Consider the following 22094-nt stretch of genomic DNA (forward strand, 5'->3'; position numbering starts at 1 on the left):
CAAGGCATACAATTAATGATGGTAGTCTGACAAAATTGTTTTGTAGAAACAACTTTTTGAAGCAATTGCGGTAATCACAAACATGAATTCTAGACACATTTTTTTCTTTCTTAAAGTTTACGTAAAAACTTCTTAATCGAAACAGCGCCAAAAAACTGTCTGTATGCAAGTTAAGTTGCGCAGATAAAAAAAATTTCTTAAATGCTTTCAGTTTCTGACGCTTTTTTTTTTAGTTTTCATATGATTGAAATAGCTGAGGTATTTACAAGGATAAAATTTTTTAAAATTGATTTCATGGAATAGAGTAAGGTGTCATTTTAACGCCGTTTTGGACAATAAAAAAACTGCTCGTATCAGGTCAAAGCACTGAATTTTCCGACTGCCTTTTAAGGTCTATGGAGCAGTAATAACATGAAACTACTAAAGGTAATAAAATAAAACAATTTTTCCAATCCAATTTAAGAATTTTCGTATAAATCACCACACCACGCGCCATCTTAAATTCAATGTGATAGATTGCGCTCCTAGTAACAGATCAGTTATGGCAAATAAGCTTCCTTCAACCAGTTTTGAACAATTTCTAAGTCGAATTAAGTTTCCGCTTACGCATTAAAGGCGCGAAGTAATGGCAATTGTTAAACCCCCAAAACTTTAAGAAAAACAATCACAGGTGAAATGTGTTTTCAAATTTAAGCTGAGGACAACAATACCTTATGAGTGATTTTAAAAACTCCGTCCAAAATGGCCAGCTAAAAAATCGAAATTTGCCTGACGAAAAAAAAACAACCCCGAGCACAAATATTCCGTTACTTTCGTTACGAAAGTCGGAACAATAACAACTTTCTTCAAGCCGTTCTTCTTTTATTCCAGCAATAAATTCAAATTTTTCAATCAATTTCCAACCTCGTTTATAATAGCCAGATTTGGACAGGTTATTTTTCCTGTCTCCCCAGAACCAGATAGCACCTGATTTTCATAATTGGGCTCCAATTGTACTGGTGAAAATTGGTTTGTTGAATTGAAGGATGCATTTTTTTAGTCTTCTTTTTTGCAACACGTTCGAATAGAAATTTGTGTCGTCTTCTTTCCGCCCTTTTCGAAACTGATATGGTTGAAGTTAGCGTCAGCCGATTTCGGGTCTCCTTGGACTTCAAAACTTCCTACTGCAATTTTGAATTCCTCCGGACAAGCGCCTGTGTTGCTGAAGCCGTTTTCTAATGAACGCTTTTTCGGCTGCTGGAATATACAGTACGACCCATGAGGCCAAGTTGTTGCGTTGTAAAGAAATTTCACACTTTCATCAACTTCCTTCACGTTTTCTTCATTCGTGTCAGCCAAAGTGCTCATTATTTCAGCAATCTCAACCTTCAGTTCTTCGATCTCTTTGTTGATAACTTCACGAAGTGTTGAAACAGTCATCACAGATGGCTGGTCTTCGTCTTGTTCGGTATCTTCTATGATAGTCAGATCTATCGGATATTCGCTCGATACTTTGCGAACTTGCACTGATGTGGCGGCGATGCTAGATGTCGAAGTGTACTCGTTTAGATTAATTCTGTACAAATCCATGGGCTTCGTGACAAATTTTTCCCCATTCCAATAGGAGTTTACGTCGTTTTCGTTCAATGCGTCAGAGATGTCGTGAACTTTGTTCTTGAAGGAAACGGACCCGCCTGTTTCAACACTCGCATGGAGACCAAGTTCTCCGGCGTCGAAGCCTCCGCCCACTCCCACGTAAGCAGAAACTGCTTGTTCATTCACCTTAAAACACGATTTATTAGAGCTTATCTAAAAATATCTAGTCAAACAGTTACCTGTTATTTAAAAGCAATTTGTTAATTTCAAATTGATTTCGTAAAAATGTATTTTTTTCTAATAAAACAAAGGAACTACTTTTTTGCAGTAGCAACAATATAAAACAACTTTTCGCCCGGTAGACGATCATAGGGCAATAGGAGTAGTCGAGAGAATGATACAAACATTAAAACGCAGGTCAGCGGTAATGAAAATCGATAAAACAAACACACCGTACAAACTCGCTTCCGATGTGGCTGAAATTATTGAAACATTGAGAATCACACCACATGGCGTCACAAAAATTTCATCGTTTGAGGCACTTATGGAAAACCAAAGACTCCTCTTTCAAATGTAGCGACTAGCAGTTCACCCAATAACTTAAACTGGGAAAGCGCAAAACATGCATGTTTAGATAGAAAGAATCTTACAAAGCCGCCACTACCCGCAGAGATAATGCATGACTTACAACGGTCGAAGTATCCATCAGGAGACAAGAAACAAAATTGAAACCACAACTGCCGAAGAACCTCCAAAATGCGAATTCTTCACCACAGCAAAACACAGGTGCAAGCAGCAATAGACAAAAACACGAAAAAACGTATAGACCAGGTGGCACGAAAAACATTTAGACTTGCAACGAAGGTTAAAGATCCAAAAACATTCGAACAAAAAAAATAAAACCATAGATGGAAAAATCCCTACATATATACCACATACCGCATGGGCACAAATATTCGGAAAGCAACCAAGACTATTAAGAAATAGCGGAGCTGCATTTGTTCCCAACCCTCTAATATACAGACCGCACAGACCCTCTCGGCTCAGTAATTACGTCGCGTATAAATCCGCACGGAGAGAGATCAGGACCATGCCTACGTTTTTTTAGACATCGAGAATCCTACCGCTCCTCAACGCCCGATGTTCAAGGAGGACGAAGGAACAGGTCTACCAGTGAAATTAACTCGCCAAAAAAAAGACGGCAAGGCAGGCACATCAGAATAGTCCGCCAAAAAGAAAGGCCAAATCGACAGGAAAACGAACAAGCGGGCGCTCGACACACAAATTACAGACAACACGCGGAATGAGTTTGCAAACGGATGACAAGGTCGAGAAGTCGACAAATAACAACACTCGGCAGAAACTAGCATCCAGTGGCTCAGACAACGACGATCAATTGTCAATATCCTCGGAAGACATCGCACCATCGCCTAAGAGTCAAAACCAAAAACGTACGCCACCCACAATCACAGCAGTACTACAACGGAAATCAACACGGAACCGCGTTATCAACTGCATTCGGGAACCTTGTCCCGATTAACGCAATAAACGACAAGGACGACAAAGGACAGAAATCATTTCGTTTCAAAATTAATTCGCCACCATATAAACCAAAACTAGAAAGTTATCCGAGCCTAAAATCGCTCAAACAAGAAATGGGATTTAAAGAGAAAACATCACCATATCAAGCCTGTGTTAAGTTGATCGAATCCATTAGTCCGAAGAGCATTAAGAATCAGACAGATCCATGGTGGACTTGATATAAACAACAGAAGACAAAACGAACAATAACAACAAGGATATTCTATTTCTAAAAGAGAAAAGCTCGCCGAAAGAAGATGAGACTGAAAAGAAAGATGAAAAATTGTATGAAGAAAAGGAGCTTGAAAACAATGGGGAGGATGCTCAAAAGGTTGGAAAACAAACAGAGGTCTATAAAACCAAGGGGACTATAAAACTCAAAATTCAAAAAGTCCACCGGGGACTAGAGAACTCAAAGTTCAAAACAGTTGTTCAAATTTATTTGCTGAGGGGGGAATGTCATCCGGCCTGGATCGATAAACTCAGTATAAAGACATGTTATTTATATTATTCTTATTTTATGTTAAAGTCACTCAGTTGGTCGGTCGGTTGACCTTGATAGGCATAAAACATGAACTGTGTGTGAACTATTGTTCAGTCGTAAATAAATGTTGTCTATCAACTAGTTGTTTTACACCGCTTCGATTGAGACTCTTTGTTTATCGATCCATTCGGAGTCGAGAATTAGATATTCCCACTTAGAGGTATGACAAACACATTCAAATAATAAATGTACACATTTTGTCAAAAAAACCTACACCGCTAATTTTTCAAAAAGGTGTTCAAAACTGTTATTTGTTATTCATTTATTGGATTGTTTTTTGAAACAAAGAATTAGCCGTTTTTTTGGCACGCATTCCCCATAAATTTTGCATAAAAAACGACTGCAAATGAAAATGAAAACAAAAAGAGTTTTTTATCAAGCGAGCGTCTATGAAAATATTTTTGACTTTGAAATGATACAACTTTCGGAACAAAGTATATATATTTTTCATTTTTCTTATGCATTCATCGAACGCTTTAAAGTTTAGAAAGTGATAAGACTCAGTAGCATGCCTCGATTGATTTTGGAACCGGCATAAATAACCAATTTCCAGTTAATAGCGTGAACCAATTGCGCATTAATTGTCCCAATTAGGTTGATATTGCGTTTTTAAAACTCCCTCAACTTTGCAAAAAAAGATACTTTTTGTTTTGAGCTCAAGAAGCCAAACTTTTTAGATTTAACAAGCCATACTACTTGAAATGGCGCGTTAAAAAGTAGAATAAACTCAGAAAAAAAAAACCGACCAATCACAAATAGTCCATCTTTTCATTTCTGATTTTCATTACTACTGTCTTTTATTTGGAAATGACAAGGCTGAATAGTTCGATAGATTCAATTTGTCCGCTTCAATGCTCAAGTACATTAAAAAAATTAAAATTTCAAACTGTGGTTTATCAAAATTTCATCATTTGCTTGCAAAATGTTGCAAAAAATGTCAAAAAGGCAAATAACATCCGTTCAACCTTTTGATTGCATTAAAAACGCAAACTTGTGGTGGCACAATTCAAGTTTCAGGATGTTGTTGCTGCCTTTTATGTATTTACAAAAGCTCGGAGGGAGTTTTAGCCGAGGTGCAAAAATTTCACGCAAACCAGGAACCAAAAATCTGCAGAGGGCATTGAGCAATACCTCAAATGGAGTCGAGTGACGGCCATGATTTGAATGCAAAAATTATCTTTGTGTCAAGAAATTTTCCTTTTTTTTCGTTTTTTTTTTAGCTGGGATTGGAAAACTATCCCAGTAGATCAATCACGTCAAGTTCCGTTTATCTAAAATATGAACTAAGCACATTATAGAATAATTATAATCACATATGGACTAATTATATCTGATTTGCTCTCCCAATCATGTTTAAAAAAGGCACAAAACTTGCAAAGATTTATGAAGCAAGACACGAGCCCTAAAACAAATTTCTTCATCACTTCGTAGTTGAACACTAGATTAAAAATGATAAAAAAAAGTTGGTGTCTTTTCTATTCTAAACCAAAATATGCCCATTTTTAATAAACCGTGAATTACGTTTTTGAGTTTTCCAGTAGGAATTCTACTTGTGCAAATTTTTTGGGCCGCAGAGATAACTTTTGCAAGACGAGCAATAGTCGTTTTTATTGCGCGCGCTCTCTCTTTCTTAAATTTAGTATAACTTGGCTCCCAAAATATTTGCAGAACAAATTTTTTTGTAGATATTATACATATTCTACTTAGTCTGTACTGAAAATTTGTAGAAAAATGATGATACTTTTTTGACAGAAAACATTGAACGTGAGTTTGTAACAGGCTTTGAGCAATTGAATGTTATTTGAACTCATCTATACTGGAGGAAACTGGACTTCTGCGTGTCTTACCTGCACTTACGATCAAGACTGTCATGAGATCAAAACCAATCCAATTTCCTAACTTGAGTTGCAAGTGCAATTATGGAAAAAATAAAAAAAATTGATAAGCTTAAAGCTATCGTCGTCTCCGAAAAAATTTTTATTGTGAAATTAAAATTATCGGATAGATATCATATGAGATGTGATCTGACGCATAAGAATGCGAAGTGCTGTTAAGATTGCGAAGTACTTTTTTAGTCAATCCAAAACTGAGCCAAAACTACAACCTCTCTATCAAAATGAGTATCTATGTAGTGCACAAAAACAGTATACTCTCCAAAAAATTGCACAAAACGATTGAAATTTTTTTTATTGAACGATTAAATTGTTAAATTGATATTTTATTTGGTAAGAACGTCATTTATAGGCTGTCAGTCAATAATTTATGCTATTTGGAAGATAAAACTTTCGAAACTTTGTTGGGCTACATAAGAGGCTTACTTTTCGTCAACATTTTTTATCAGCAAAATTTTTGACGCGTACTTCGTGACAGAAAAAGGAGCTGAAATCATGACCCATTTTTGGAAAAAAAATTTAGATTCAAAATTCGCAAAACAAATTGCATCATAATAATTTGAAGTTAATTCATCAGCAATCTTTTTTTTCTGATCAAAAAGCACCTGTTTGAGAACAACTTATTTAAGTTTCCTGATATTGTCCATTTTGTATGGATAGTTCAATACATCCGAACTCTAAAATAAAGTAGCAGAATTCATTATAAGAAACATGATTTAAATGACAACAGAATTGAAAAAAATTTCTGGACACGGTCTTGAGAAAAAAATTTTCCACTATTTTCTAAGAAACTGATGAAATAATTGTACTTTGGTGGTTTTTTTCTCCAGAATTTCGAAATTTTTCTCTAACTTTTCGTCAAAAGTTGGATGATTAAATTTTTTTATCATTTTGACGAAAATGACGGAACATTTGGCGCTTCAAAGGCTTTTTTTCTCCGGAAAAAATGCTAAGCTAACAAACAGTCGCATGCTATTACGTCATTGTGTTCACAGTTCGTTTGACAATTTATATTGCTATTCAAACACGCAAATATTAATTCCAAGCACGTTCTGAATAAAAATCTTATCGGATACTCAATTAACTAACCACCAAAACGATGGAATATACTGAAGAATGCACTAATGCAGCCGCATCTTTATCACCTGAAATACTCAACAACCTATTGAAAACCGTGGAAACTCTACAAAAAACAGTTTATAACTTGGAATTAAAGGATTTTAAAAAGACCATCGATATTTCTGATTTGAAAAAAGAAGTCGCAGAACTGAAAAAAAGAGTAAATGCCCAATAAAGGTACACAAGTAAGAATACCCTTCTCTTTTGCAATTTCGATTTGGATCACCGATCAAATTCATTGATGAGGACTTCTGCCAACTTGTTGAAAACATATTTTCATACTATATCGAACCATGCTCAATCGAAGCAATACACCCGCTTCCTGTAAAGAACGAGAATAATAGAGGAACGAAATCAGCGCCCATTATAGTAAAGTTCGTGTACTTCGCAGACAAAGACAATATTTACCAACTCAAATCAAGACTTGCCGCATGCTTTAATTCACACGGAGAGAAAATGTATATTACTGAGCGTCCACCCCAACATGACGTCACGCTAAAGCAAAAGTGTGAGTCACTGGGATTAATAACGACTACCATGAACTGCCAAGTGAAGCTTTACTACAAAGCTAACAACGGGTCCTTCTACTCGAAACATGTTGACAGTGTCAGTGAAATCGAAAAAGCTGCAAATTCAGCCATAAAAAGTGACCACAGAGATAACGTCTACAACTATCCAAATCCACGTAGAAATGAGAGCAATTCTAAACACTTCTGGAAACGCAACCAGATGCCAAGATTTAATACAGACAACGCATCGAGCAGGCAGCCTTCCCCAACGCCGGGTCAAAATAAAAGATCGCATCAAGAAATTACCCCTACTAGACCAATGGTGGATGGCAATACGTGCAAACAGCACATCTACGAAGACGCAAACGAAGCAATGTCAACGAGAGATGTCACAACAAGTGGTAGCTAGCAAACCAACTCTGTAATTTCATATAAACTCTTAGTTCTACTTTGCAAGTTTTTAGTTTTGATATTGATAAGAATGATTGACGAGCATCAATTAGGTGACATTGAACAACAATCAAAACTATTGTTAAACATAAGATCTTTACGTTACCATCACGACCAGTTATTTTGTCTTCTAGAAAACTTTAAATCTAAACCTATTGCAATAGGTTTATGTGAAACTTGGTTAACAAGCAACGATCCTCAAGGTTGCTATAATATTGATGGCTATAAACCAATTTTTTCAAAACCAAGAGAAACAAAAAATGGCGGTGGCTTAGCATTTTATGTCCGCGAAGATTTCTCAGCCATTGAATATATACTTGAAAAAGATGACAGATTGGAAAATTTTTCAATTGAACTTAAAAATATTGAAAACAAGGGTGTTTTAACATTTCACTTAATGTACAGACCACCTGGGGCTAAAATTTCAGGATTTTGGGAAATATTTGAGGAACTGATAGACAAAATCAGCGAACAAAATAAAGACATAATTATTTGTGGCGATTTTAATATTGATATCTCAAAAGAGAGTTCTCATACTAAAAAGTACCAAGACCGGATCAACATGTATGGTTTACAGATAAACAATTGCGAAGCAACTAGAATTACCCCGAGCACAATGAATTGCATTGACCATTCAATAAGTAACACTTTCTACGAGATTGCGTTGTAATATAAGCGATCATTATGCTCTTGTTAATTTTTTAAATGCCAGCGATCGACCACAAAACAAAAAAAATTTCCCCCGTAATTGGAAAAGAAATTTTAAATTTTCAAGAAACTATGTTAGCATATTAAAATATTTGTTTTTACTACACCAATTTCTATCTAAAACTGAGGCAAACTGGTCTGTTGATAAAAAGTTAGCCCATATAACTAGAAGTATAAATCAAGATTTGGATAGATTTGCACCCTATCAATCTTTCGAAAATTCAAAAAAATCTTGGATAACAAATGAATGCCAAAAACAACGCCAGCAAAAGAACAAATGTTACAAAAAATTGATCAAAAATCCCACCCCTGAAAACCACAAAAATTATAAAAAAAGGAACAGAATATCTGCAATAAAACAATTCGTAATGCCAAGATTGCTTTTTACGACAAAAGTACAGCTAATTTCAGCAACTCTAAAGAGCTTTTCTCTACAATACGATCGCTTTGGGGTAAAACAAAAAATTTTTCAGGAAATTTAATAAATGCGACAACATTTAATGAATATTTTACTAGTATTGGTGAAAAATTTGCAGCAAAATTTACAGATAACAAAAATGTTAAGTCGAATTTTATTAGTAACACTTTTGTTTTTGCTCCAATAACAATAAAAGAAACATCTAATGCGATTAAGGAATTGAAAAACGGTAACAGTACTTGTCTTGATGGTATAAGCAATAAAACAGTTAAACAAACACTTCCAGTTATCAATCAACCATTAACTGAGCTATTTAACCAATGTTTTGATGAAGGATATTATCCTTCCGACTTAAAAGTTGCTCGAGTTATTCCAATATACAAAGATGGATCAGTCCATGACGCGGGCAATTACAAACCAATCAGTCTATTTACATCAATTGATAAAGTTTTTGAAAAGATCATTTTCTACAGAATGATGAGCTTTATAAATAAGAACAAGGTTTCAAGTGATAGCCAATTTGGTTTTCCACCAAAACATTCATGTACTTATGCACTTTTAGAGTTTACAGAAACTTTACGTAAAAGTATTGACAAAAAGTGCACCTGTCAATCCTGCTTCGTAGACCTGACCAAAGCATTTGATACAATAAATCATGAAAGATTGCTGTCCAAGCTTGAAAAAAACGGGTTTCGAGGAAAATTTTTGCAGCTATTATAAAGATTTCAGTTCGTTGATTATAATAAATGTTGGTCAGAAAAACGTTTGATAAAATATTTGATAAAATATGGCGTTCCCCAGGGGTCAGTTCTGGGGCCTCTATTGTTTTTACTGTACATAAATGATTTGCCGACACAACTTGGTAAAGCCAACTCCGTTCTATACGCTGATGATACAACGATTTTTTGCAACAACAAAAAAGATTTTTTAAGTGCCTTATACCTCAATCAGGAGTGGTTTGTTGATAATGGGCTTACTGTTAACCCAGCAAAATGCAATCTAGTCTCTTTTGGTAACAATCATCTGACGGAAATTACCTTTGCATCTCACAAAATTGAAAATTCCTTCAAAACAAAATATTTAGGTCTAATAATCGACAATAAGCTCAGTTTTAAGGATCATATAGATGAAGTGAACAAAAATTTTGGTCAGTTCAATGGCCTATTACTCAAAACTAGAAGTTTTTTCAGCACAAAACAGCTATTGATGTTTTATAAAGCCTATACTAAATCAATAATTGAGTACGGTATTTTACCATACGGGAGTGCATCAAAAACTGACCTACAATCAATTATTCTTTTACAGAAACGAATAATCAGAACTGTATTTCGCATAAAATACAGTGATTCAGTTCAAGACCTAGCGATTAGGCACAAAATATACACAGTTTATGAATTGTATGCGGCTCATATTCTCAAGGAAGCTTTCGGTCTCCTGAGAAAATTTTCACCTGTAAAATTTCTAAACATTAATGAAACTTCACACTTAAGAACAACCAGAAGAACAGCGGCAAAACTTTTACCCACTGTATTGTTGCCTCCCGATATAGAAAAAATGACCAAATTATCTGGTTTTTGAAATTCTCTTCTAAAATGTCACCTCGTATAATTATGTATTTGATGCTCCTCAAATATTGTCTTATCTGGGGCACCCTCCATGAGCGGAACTACTCCTGGGTTGTCCCAACAAGCAGTGAATTTATGGCTTCATTGAATAAAATTGCTTGAATGTTATTTTGTACTGCTTGTTAAAAGATTAATTTAATTTAGACCACAACTAAGAATTAATAAAGTTAGATCGAAGTACTAAACTAATAAAGACTATTGATCTAGCCTTTTTTGACGAGATATATTAAATCATACAAAAAGTATTGTTGTCCTGGCCTCGAATTAAAAAATATTGAAGTAATTATCGAAAAGTTTAAGCATTGAGTGGATTTTCTCTCCAAACAAGTTAAGAGTTTTTAACTAGCAATTTTGTCAAGATTTTTTTGTATCATTCAAAAAATATTGATGCCCTGAGTTCAAATAAAAAAGCAATGATCATTTTTAAAAAGGTTATGAGGGTTTAAATATTTGGGACAATTGGGTCAATTTGGGACAATCAACGCGCAATATATTTCGTACTATTATCGCACATGCGACTATTTAATCACTCTTAGAGAAACCGCTCTAAATTGGGTTGAGGCATGTTTTTCGATCTGTTTTATATTTTGCTATTTGCTAAATATATCATTTTGAACTTTATATCATGTGTGGGTTTTAAAATTTCAAAACAAAAATCTCAAAAAGTTTTTAAATTAAGAAAAAATTGAAAACTTCGCCGATTATTTTAGGTTAAACGACTCCAATGTACCGTCGTGAACTCTGCTTACCTTCGTGAAATTCGTTTACGATTAATCCATTTAAAAATGTAATCAGTTGGATTATTCAATTTTTTTAACTCCAACAGAGAGAGCATCAAAAGAGCATTTCTGTCGTGTGAAGTCTCTTTAGTCTTTAGCCTTTCTTCATGCGTTTGGTTTTAAATATGATATCATAGAAAAAAAACGATAAGAATAATAGAAATTGCAGAATTAAAAAAAGACGTACCTTAAGAGTATCCTTGTGCTCACTATCCAAAGAGTAGATGTTGTTTAACTCATCGGTTATTTTGTCCGGTCTCGACCAGTCGTCTTTCCAGTAGACGGAGTCCCACTTTGTGGCGTCGAATTTGGCGGTGTTTTCCGAGTTCTGTTGCAGGATATTTTGAAGTGCCACACTCAACCCTATCGAGTCCTGCTCGTTGCAGGCGTAATCCGAATCAGTGCGCACAGATGCAGTCGCAACACTCACAGACTCGGCTGACATCTGCTGCATGTCATTCGATGTCAGGTACCTGCAGATATGCAGATGGACTCGCTTTCGGAACAGTTATAATTTATGCCAATATGTTGAATATATCGTTCTCGGCCAAATAAACCGAACGAAGTACACTAATCTATAACCCCTCATTTGGACGGTGAAAATAAGTTTTTGAGTTATTTAATCGCGTAAAATCATGGGTGCGTATTCTTGGAAAACAAACAGAGGTCTATAAAACCAAGGGGACTATAAAACTCAAAATTCAAAAAGTCCACCGGGGACTAGAGAACTCAAAGTTCAAAACAGTTGTTTAAATTTATTTGCTGAGGGGGGAATGTCATCCGGCCTGGATCGATAAACTCAGTATAAAGACATGTTATTTATATTATTCTTATTTTATGTTAAAGTCACTCAGTTGGTCGGTCGGTTGACCTTGATAGGCATAAAACATGAACTGTGTGTGAACTATTGTTCAGTCGTAAATAAATGTTGTCTATCAACTAGTTGTTTTACACCGCTTCGATTGAGACTCTTTGTTTATCGATCCATTCGGAGTCGAGAATTAGATATTCCCACTTAGAGGTATGACAAACACATTCAAATAATAAATGTACACATTTTGTCAAAAAAACCTACACCGCTAATTTTTCAAAAAGGTGTTCAAAACTGTTATTTGTTATTCATTTATTGGATTGTTTTTTGAAACAAAGAATTAGCCGTTTTTTTGGCACGCATTCCCCATAAATTTTGCATAAAAAACGACTGCAAATGAAAATGAAAACAAAAAGAGTTTTTTATCAAGCGAGCGTCTATGAAAATATTTTTGACTTTGAAATGATACAACTTTCGGAACAAAGTATATATTTTTTTCATTTTTCTTATGCATTCATCGAACGCTTTAAAGTTTAGAAAGTGATAAGACTCAGTAGCATGCCTCGATTGATTTTGGAACCGGCATAAATAACCAATTTCCAGTTAATAGCGTGAACCAATTGCGCATTAATTGTCCCAATTAGGTTGATATTGCGTTTTTAAAACTCCCTCAACTTTGCAAAAAAAGATACTTTTTGTTTTGAGCTCAAGAAGCCAAACTTTTTAGATTTAACAAGCCATACTACTTGAAATGGCGCGTTAAAAAGTAGAATAAACTCAGAAAAAAAAAAACCGACCAATCACAAATAGTCCATCTTTTCATTTCTGATTTTCATTACTACTGTCTTTTATTTGGAAATGACAAGGCTGAATAGTTCGATAGATTCAATTTGTCCGCTTCAATGCTCAAGTACATTAAAAAAATTAAAATTTCAAACTGTGGTTTATCAAAATTTCATCATTTGCTTGCAAAATGTTGCAAAAAATGTCAAAAAGGCAAATAACATCCGTTCAACCTTTTGATTGCATTAAAAACGCAAACTTGTGGTGGCACAATTCAAGTTTCAGGATGTTGTTGCTGCCTTTTATGTATTTACAAAAGCTCGGAGGGAGTTTTAGCCGAGGTGCAAAAATTTCACGCAAACCAGGAACCAAAAATCTGCAGAGGGCATTGAGCAATACCTCAAATGGAGTCGAGTGACGGCCATGATTTGAATGCAAAAATTATCTTTGTGTCAAGAAATTTTCCTTTTTTTTCGTTTTTTTTTAGCTGGGATTGGAAAACTATCCCAGTAGATCAATCACGTCAAGTTCCGTTTATCTAAAATATGAACTAAGCACATTATAGAATAATTATAATCACATATGGACTAATTATATCTGATTTGCTCTCCCAATCATGTTTAAAAAAGGCACAAAACTTGCAAAGATTTATGAAGCAAGACACGAGCCCTAAAACAAATTTCTTCATCACTTCGTAGTTGAACACTAGATTAAAAATGATAAAAAAAAGTTGGTGTCTTTTCTATTCTAAACCAAAATATGCCCATTTTTAATAAACCGTGAATTACGTTTTTGAGTTTTCCAGTAGGAATTCTACTTGTGCAAATTTTTTGGGCCGCAGAGATAACTTTTGCAAGACGAGCAATAGTCGTTTTTATTGCGCGCGCTCTCTCTTTCTTAAATTTAGTATAACTTGGCTCCCAAAATATTTGCAGAACAAATTTTTTTGTAGATATTATACATATTCTACTTAGTCTGTACTGAAAATTTGTAGAAAAATGATGATACTTTTTTGACAGAAAACATTGAACGTGAGTTTGTAACAGGCTTTGAGCAATTGAATGTTATTTGAACTCATCTATACTGGAGGAAACTGGACTTCTGCGTGTCTTACCTGCACTTACGATCAAGACTGTCATGAGATCAAAACCAATCCAATTTCCTAACTTGAGTTGCAAGTGCAATTATGGAAAAAATAAAAAAAATTGATAAGCTTAAAGCTATCGTCGTCTCCGAAAAAATTTTTATTGTGAAATTAAAATTATCGGATAGATATCATATGAGATGTGATCTGACGCATAAGAATGCGAAGTGCTGTTAAGATTGCGAAGTACTTTTTTAGTCAATCCAAAACTGAGCCAAAACTACAACCTCTCTATCAAAATGAGTATCTATGTAGTGCACAAAAACAGTATACTCTCCAAAAAATTGCACAAAACGATTGAAATTTTTTTTATTGAACGATTAAATTGTTAAATTGATATTTTATTTGGTAAGAACGTCATTTATAGGCTGTCAGTCAATAATTTATGCTATTTGGAAGATAAAACTTTCGAAACTTTGTTGGGCTACATAAGAGGCTTACTTTTCGTCAACATTTTTTATCAGCAAAATTTTTGACGCGTACTTCGTGACAGAAAAAGGAGCTGAAATCATGACCCATTTTTGGAAAAAAAATTTAGATTCAAAATTCGCAAAACAAATTGCATCATAATAATTTGAAGTTAATTCATCAGCAATCTTTTTTTTCTGATCAAAAAGCACCTGTTTGAGAACAACTTATTTAAGTTTCCTGATATTGTCCATTTTGTATGGATAGTTCAATACATCCGAACTCTAAAATAAAGTAGCAGAATTCATTATAAGAAACATGATTTAAATGACAACAGAATTGAAAAAAATTTCTGGACACGGTCTTGAGAAAAAAATTTTCCACTATTTTCTAAGAAACTGATGAAATAATTGTACTTTGGTGGTTTTTTTCTCCAGAATTTCGAAATTTTTCTCTAACTTTTCGTCAAAAGTTGGATGATTAAATTTTTTTATCATTTTGACGAAAATGACGGAACATTTGGCGCTTCAAAGGCTTTTTTTCTCCGGAACAAATGCTAAGCTAACAAACAGTCGCATGCTATTACGTCATTGTGTTCACAGTTCGTTTGACAATTTATATTGCTATTCAAACACGCAAATATTAATTCCAAGCACGTTCTGAATAAAAATCTTATCGGATACTCAATTAACTAACCACCAAAACGATGGAATATACCGAAGAATGCACTAATGCAGCCGCATCTTTATCACCTGAAATACTCAACAACCTATTGAAAACCGTGGAAACTCTACAAAAAACAGTTTATAACTTGGAATTAAAGGATTTTAAAAAGACCATCGATATTTCTGATTTGAAAAAAGAAGTCGCAGAACTGAAAAAAAGAGTAAATGCCCAATAAAGGTACACAAGTAAGAATACCCTTCTCTTTTGCAATTTCGATTTGGATCACCGATCAAATTCATTGATGAGGACTTCTGCCAACTTGTTGAAAACATATTTTCATACTATATCGAACCATGCTCAATCGAAGCAATACACCCGCTTCCTGTAAAGAACGAGAATAATAGAGGAACGAAATCAGCGCCCATTATAGTAAAGTTCGTGTACTTCGCAGACAAAGACAATATTTACCAACTCAAATCAAGACTTGCCGCATGCTTTAATTCACACGGAGAGAAAATGTATATTACTGAGCGTCCACCCCAACATGACGTCACGCTAAAGCAAAAGTGTGAGTCACTGGGATTAATAACGACTACCATGAACTGCCAAGTGAAGCTTTACTACAAAGCTAACAACGGGTCCTTCTACTCGAAACATGTTGACAGTGTCAGTGAAATCGAAAAAGCTGCAAATTCAGCCATAAAAAGTGACCACAGAGATAACGTCTACAACTATCCAAATCCACGTAGAAATGAGAGCAATTCTAAACACTTCTGGAAACGCAACCAGATGCCAAGATTTAATACAGACAACGCATCGAGCAGGCAGCCTTCCCCAACGCCGGGTCAAAATAAAAGATCGCATCAAGAAATTACCCCTACTAGACCAATGGTGGATGGCAATACGTGCAAACAGCACATCTACGAAGACGCAAACGAAGCAATGTCAACGAGAGATGTCACAACAAGTGGTAGCTAGCAAACCAACTCTGTAATTTCATATAAACTCTTAGTTCTACTTTGCAAGTTTTTAGTTTTGATATTGATAAGAATGATTGACGAGCATCAATTAGGTGACATTGAACAACAATCAAAACTATTGTTAAACATAAGATCTTTACGTTACCATCACGACCAGTTATTTTGTCTTCTAGAAAACTTTAAATCTAAACCTATTGCAATAGGTTTATGTGAAACTTGGTTAACAAGCAACGATCCTCAAGGTTGCTATAATATTGATGGCTATAAACCAATTTTTTCAAAACCAAGAGAAACAAAAAATGGCGGTGGCTTAGCATTTTATGTCCGCGAAGATTTCTCAGCCATTGAATATATACTTGAAAAAGATGACAGATTGGAAAATTTTTCAATTGAACTTAAAAATATTGAAAACAAGGGTGTTTTAACATTTCACTTAATGTACAGACCACCTGGGGCTAAAATTTCAGGATTTTGGGAAATATTTGAGGAACTGATAGACAAAATCAGCGAACAAAATAAAGACATAATTATTTGTGGCGATTTTAATATTGATATCTCAAAAGAGAGTTCTCATACTAAAAAGTACCAAGACCGGATCAACATGTATGGTTTACAGATAAACAATTGCGAAGCAACTAGAATTACCCCGAGCACAATGAATTGCATTGACCATTCAATAAGTAACACTTTCTACGAGATTGCGTTGTAATATAAGCGATCATTATGCTCTTGTTAATTTTTTAAATGCCAGCGATCGACCACAAAACAAAAAAAATTTCCCCCGTAATTGGAAAAGAAATTTTAAATTTTCAAGAAACTATGTTAGCATATTAAAATATTTGTTTTTACTACACCAATTTCTATCTAAAACTGAGGCAAACTGGTCTGTTGATAAAAAGTTAGCCCATATAACTAGAAGTATAAATCAAGATTTGGATAGATTTGCACCCTATCAATCTTTCGAAAATTCAAAAAAATCTTGGATAACAAATGAATGCCAAAAACAACGCCAGCAAAAGAACAAATGTTACAAAAAATTGATCAAAAATCCCACCCCTGAAAACCACAAAAATTATAAAAAAAGGAACAGAATATCTGCAATAAAACAATTCGTAATGCCAAGATTGCTTTTTACGACAAAAGTACAGCTAATTTCAGCAACTCTAAAGAGCTTTTCTCTACAATACGATCGCTTTGGGGTAAAACAAAAAATTTTTCAGGAAATTTAATAAATGCGACAACATTTAATGAATATTTTACTAGTATTGGTGAAAAATTTGCAGCAAAATTTACAGATAACAAAAATGTTAAGTCGAATTTTATTAGTAACACTTTTGTTTTTGCTCCAATAACAATAAAAGAAACATCTAATGCGATTAAGGAATTGAAAAACGGTAACAGTACTTGTCTTGATGGTATAAGCAATAAAACAGTTAAACAAACACTTCCAGTTATCAATCAACCATTAACTGAGCTATTTAACCAATGTTTTGATGAAGGATATTATCCTTCCGACTTAAAAGTTGCTCGAGTTATTCCAATATACAAAGATGGATCAGTCCATGACGCGGGCAATTACAAACCAATCAGTCTATTTACATCAATTGATAAAGTTTTTGAAAAGATCATTTTCTACAGAATGATGAGCTTTATAAATAAGAACAAGGTTTCAAGTGATAGCCAATTTGGTTTTCCACCAAAACATTCATGTACTTATGCACTTTTAGAGTTTACAGAAACTTTACGTAAAAGTATTGACAAAAAGTGCACCTGTCAATCCTGCTTCGTAGACCTGACCAAAGCATTTGATACAATAAATCATGAAAGATTGCTGTCCAAGCTTGAAAAAAACGGGTTTCGAGGAAAATTTTTGCAGCTATTATAAAGATTTCAGTTCGTTGATTATAATAAATGTTGGTCAGAAAAACGTTTGATAAAATATTTGATAAAATATGGCGTTCCCCAGGGGTCAGTTCTGGGGCCTCTATTGTTTTTACTGTACATAAATGATTTGCCGACACAACTTGGTAAAGCCAACTCCGTTCTATACGCTGATGATACAACGATTTTTTGCAACAACAAAAAAGATTTTTTAAGTGCCTTATACCTCAATCAGGAGTGGTTTGTTGATAATGGGCTTACTGTTAACCCAGCAAAATGCAATCTAGTCTCTTTTGGTAACAATCATCTGACGGAAATTACCTTTGCATCTCACAAAATTGAAAATTCCTTCAAAACAAAATATTTAGGTCTAATAATCGACAATAAGCTCAGTTTTAAGGATCATATAGATGAAGTGAACAAAAATTTTGGTCAGTTCAATGGCCTATTACTCAAAACTAGAAGTTTTTTCAGCACAAAACAGCTATTGATGTTTTATAATGCCTATACTAAATCAATAATTGAGTACGGTATTTTACCATACGGGAGTGCATCAAAAACTGACCTACAATCAATTATTCTTTTACAGAAACGAATAATCAGAACTGTATTTCGCATAAAATACAGTGATTCAGTTCAAGACCTAGCGATTAGGCACAAAATATACACAGTTTATGAATTGTATGCGGCTCATATTCTCAAGGAAGCTTTCGGTCTCCTGAGAAAATTTTCACCTGTAAAATTTCTAAACATTAATGAAACTTCACACTTAAGAACAACCAGAAGAACAGCGGCAAAACTTTTACCCACTGTATTGTTGCCTCCCGATATAGAAAAAATGACCAAATTATCTGGTTTTTGAAATTCTCTTCTAAAATGTCACCTCGTATAATTATGTATTTGATGCTCCTCAAATATTGTCTTATCTGGGGCACCCTCCATGAGCGGAACTACTCCTGGGTTGTCCCAACAAGCAGTGAATTTATGGCTTCATTGAATAAAATTGCTTGAATGTTATTTTGTACTGCTTGTTAAAAGATTAATTTAATTTAGACCACAACTAAGAATTAATAAAGTTAGATCGAAGTACTAAACTAATAAAGACTATTGATCTAGCCTTTTTTGACGAGATATATTAAATCATACAAAAAGTATTGTTGTCCTGGCCTCGAATTAAAAAATATTGAAGTAATTATCGAAAAGTTTAAGCATTGAGTGGATTTTCTCTCCAAACAAGTTAAGAGTTTTTAACTAGCAATTTTGTCAAGATTTTTTTGTATCATTCAAAAAATATTGATGCCCTGAGTTCAAATAAAAAAGCAATGATCATTTTTAAAAAGGTTATGAGGGTTTAAATATTTGGGACAATTGGGTCAATTTGGGACAATCAACGCGCAATATATTTCGTACTATTATCGCACATGCGACTATTTAATCACTCTTAGAGAAACCGCTCTAAATTGGGTTGAGGCATGTTTTTCGATCTGTTTTATATTTTGCTATTTGCTAAATATATCATTTTGAACTTTATATCATGTGTGGGTTTTAAAGTTTCAAAACAAAAATCTCAAAAAGTTTTTAAATTAAGAAAAAATTGAAAACTTCGCCGATTATTTTAGGTTAAACGACTCCAATGTACCGTCGTGAACTCTGCTTACCTTCGTGAAATTCGTTTACGATTAATCCATTTAAAAATGTAATCAGTTGGATTATTCAATTTTTTTAACTCCAACAGAGAGAGCATCAAAAGAGCATTTCTGTCGTGTGAAGTCTCTTTAGTCTTTAGCCTTTCTTCATGCGTTTGGTTTTAAATATGATATCATAGAAAAAAAACGATAAGAATAATAGAAATTGCAGAATTAAAAAAAAGACGTACCTTAAGAGTATCCTTGTGCTCACTATCCAAAGAGTAGATGTTGTTTAACTCATCGGTTATTTTGTCCGGTCTCGACCAGTCGTCTTTCCAGTAGACGGAGTCCCACTTTGTGGCGTCGAATTTGGCGGTGTTTTCCGAGTTCTGTTGCAGGATATTTTGAAGTGCCACACTCAACCCTATCGAGTCCTGCTCGTTGCAGGCGTAATCCGAATCAGTGCGCACAGATGCAGTCGCAACACTCACAGACTCGGCTGACATCTGCTGCATGTCATTCGATGTCAGGTACCTGCAGATACAACCTGACTCGCTTTCGGAACAGTTATAATTTATGCCAATATGTTGAATATATCGTTCTCGGCAAAATAAACCGAACGAAGTACACTAATCTATAACCCCTCATTTGGACGGTGAAAATAAGTTTTTGAGTTATTTAATCGCGTAAAATCATGTCATAATATCTAATTAACCTTAAAAGCTCTGTTTTTCGACGAATTAAATTGCTCAAGCTTGCCAACAATGCCAAAAATTTAGCAAAAAGTTTAACCTTCATTCGATATGTAAGTTGCATATGCTTTAAAGCTTCCATATTTGAGACTATATAGTTTTTTTTTCATATTCTCTCCGAGCGGCGAGTTATGGCATTTTCTGGCGCGGAGTTGAGGGACATTGTGGCCAAATTAAAAAACGCATTTTTTAACATGCTAAAAAATTTATTCAAGTGGTCAATTTCATTCAAAAAAATGTATAACTTTTTTGACCTTGTCACTCAAGTTGTCAGCAATCATGGTTAAATGAGTTTTATAGTTAATGCTAAATTGTTGGCAATATCCTTTTCGGTCAAAGAATCTGAACGAAGTTAATTAACCTAAAAGACTCATTTCGACGTCTTATTTCTGTTTTTCATGGATTTCAACGCCTATAAACCGTGTTCAAAAAAACTAATTAGCCTTAAATGCTATCGTTTTTGACCGATTAAATTGCTCAAGGTCAAGGTCACCGATGATGCCAACAATTTTGCATTAACTCTAAAATCATCCATTTATCATACCTGTCGTCGCCATTGGCACCCTCCATGTTTTCCAGCTCAGTCCACATTTTGCCTTTGGAGAGGTCGCTACCTGTGACAGTGAGGATACGAGAGGCAGTCTTCTCGGAGAGCATTCGGAACTGCACTTGCAACACTTTGAAGTCCTTCGGGTTCTCCTTCATCCCCTTTTCCAACTGTGAGCACGAAAATTTGTCGGCACACCTGATCTGGAAGTGCACTTCGTCCGGGCGATCACTAGCCGACAGCCAGTTTTCCGGCAGAGTGTAATCCTTCATGACTCTGTCCTTGTCGACCAGTCTCATTTCCTCAATCGGAAACATCTGCACATTGTGTAATTTCACATCTATTCCGTCTTTTATAAGCTGTTCGTAAACAGCTTTTTGAGCAGCAGTCGACCAAATTTGCACGGTGAATGTGAGAATGTAACTCTTAGCGAAGATATCGTACATAGATTGAGCAGATGTGTGAATGAGCCGACACAAAGGATGGACGTAGTACTTCCCTTTTTTAACACTGTCTTCAAACACGGTCAGTTTTCCACCTCCGAATCGGACAATGGCGACACTTGTTGACGAAATTTGATTGTTGGTTGCTCCTCGTTTTCGAACTGACTCGCAAAATGCTGCACACAATGCAACTGCAATGATCACTTGACCCATCAATCCCATCGTGAAATATGTAAATACTAAATCCTGAAAAATGTTGGTGTTTTTCTTAGGGGATATAATCTGAGTCTAATGCAGGGATAGATTTAGCATGTAAGGGCTATTATAATCCAAATGTCATCTCTTTAAGAAAGAAATCAAATGGATAGATTTTGAAATTTTTAACTTGCGAATATTTCCATTGGAAGATAAAACACCTTAGCTATCAAAAGCTTACCAACTCCCAGAAACATTAGAGAGTTGAGGTCGTTTTTTGGCTCTATAAATCAATTTATCAACTTTGTACCAAATCTAGCCACCCTTGGAAATCCTCTACGCCCTCTCTTGAACAAAAATTCAATCTTCAGTTGGGACCTTTTACATTCGATAGCTTTTGAAAGTATCAAAAGTGAGGTTGTGAAACACACATTTTGAATTAGGGTGTAAATCAAGAGTGAAAACAGATGCCTCACACTGTGAGCTAGGTGCCTCCTTAGAACAACTCCATGGTAGTGATTGAAAAACAGTCGCATTCGCAATTAGATTTTCAAATACTCATGAAGCAAAACACTCAACAAATGAATTAGAGCTCTTAGGAAATGTATGGGCAGAGGAGCTTTATAAAAAATAATTATACGGATCGGACTTCCAAG

The 22094-nt window shown here is 34.8% G+C and overlaps 4 protein-coding genes across 4 annotated transcripts in view; 1 reads left to right on the top strand and 3 right to left on the bottom strand.

Moving 5' to 3' along the window:
* Positions 1 to 22094, bottom strand: part of LOC134851623 (uncharacterized) — a 421621-nt gene that overhangs the window by 385516 nt on the left and 14011 nt on the right. The gene's annotated exons all lie outside the window — the stretch shown is intronic.
* LOC134851630 (gamma-aminobutyric acid receptor-associated protein-like 2) overlaps positions 1 to 22094 on the top strand; it is a 225704-nt gene that overhangs the window by 149253 nt on the left and 54357 nt on the right. The gene's annotated exons all lie outside the window — the stretch shown is intronic.
* LOC134857176 (uncharacterized) lies at positions 955 to 11814 on the bottom strand. The gene is made up of 2 exons (XM_063873552.1): positions 11388 to 11814; positions 955 to 1761 (listed from the first exon to the last, which is right to left on the bottom strand). Exons 1-2 carry the CDS (start codon positions 11652 to 11654, stop codon positions 1036 to 1038), a joined length of 993 nt encoding a protein of 330 aa, XP_063729622.1. The 5' UTR covers positions 11655 to 11814; the 3' UTR covers positions 955 to 1035.
* LOC134840476 (uncharacterized) lies at positions 16178 to 21465 on the bottom strand. Its single transcript, XM_063856298.1, has 3 exons — positions 20798 to 21465; positions 19750 to 20035; positions 16178 to 16183 (listed from the first exon to the last, which is right to left on the bottom strand). The coding sequence occupies exons 1-3, from the start codon at positions 21463 to 21465 to the stop codon at positions 16178 to 16180; spliced, it is 960 nt and encodes a 319-aa protein (XP_063712368.1).

The sequence above is a fragment of the Symsagittifera roscoffensis genome, chromosome 1 (assembly GCF_963678635.1).
Source record: "Symsagittifera roscoffensis chromosome 1, txSymRosc1.1, whole genome shotgun sequence".
NCBI lineage: Eukaryota > Metazoa > Xenacoelomorpha > Acoela > Convolutidae > Symsagittifera > Symsagittifera roscoffensis.

Excerpts from the sequence above, each read along its gene's own strand:
- LOC134840476 (XM_063856298.1), bottom strand. The coding sequence starts at position 21,465 with ATGGGATTGATGGGTCAAGTGATCATTGCAGTTGCATTGTGTGCAGCA. Across the intron at positions 20,036-20,797 it reads GGTGCCAATGGCGACGACAG|GTACCTGACATCGAATGACA; the intron begins GTATGATAAATG and ends TTGTATCTGCAG.
- LOC134857176 (XM_063873552.1), bottom strand. The coding sequence starts at position 11,654 with ATGCAGCAGATGTCAGCCGAGTCTGTGAGTGTTGCGACTGCATCTGTG. Across the intron at positions 1,762-11,387 it reads AGCACAAGGATACTCTTAAG|GTGAATGAACAAGCAGTTTC; the intron begins GTACGTCTTTTT and ends TCGTGTTTTAAG.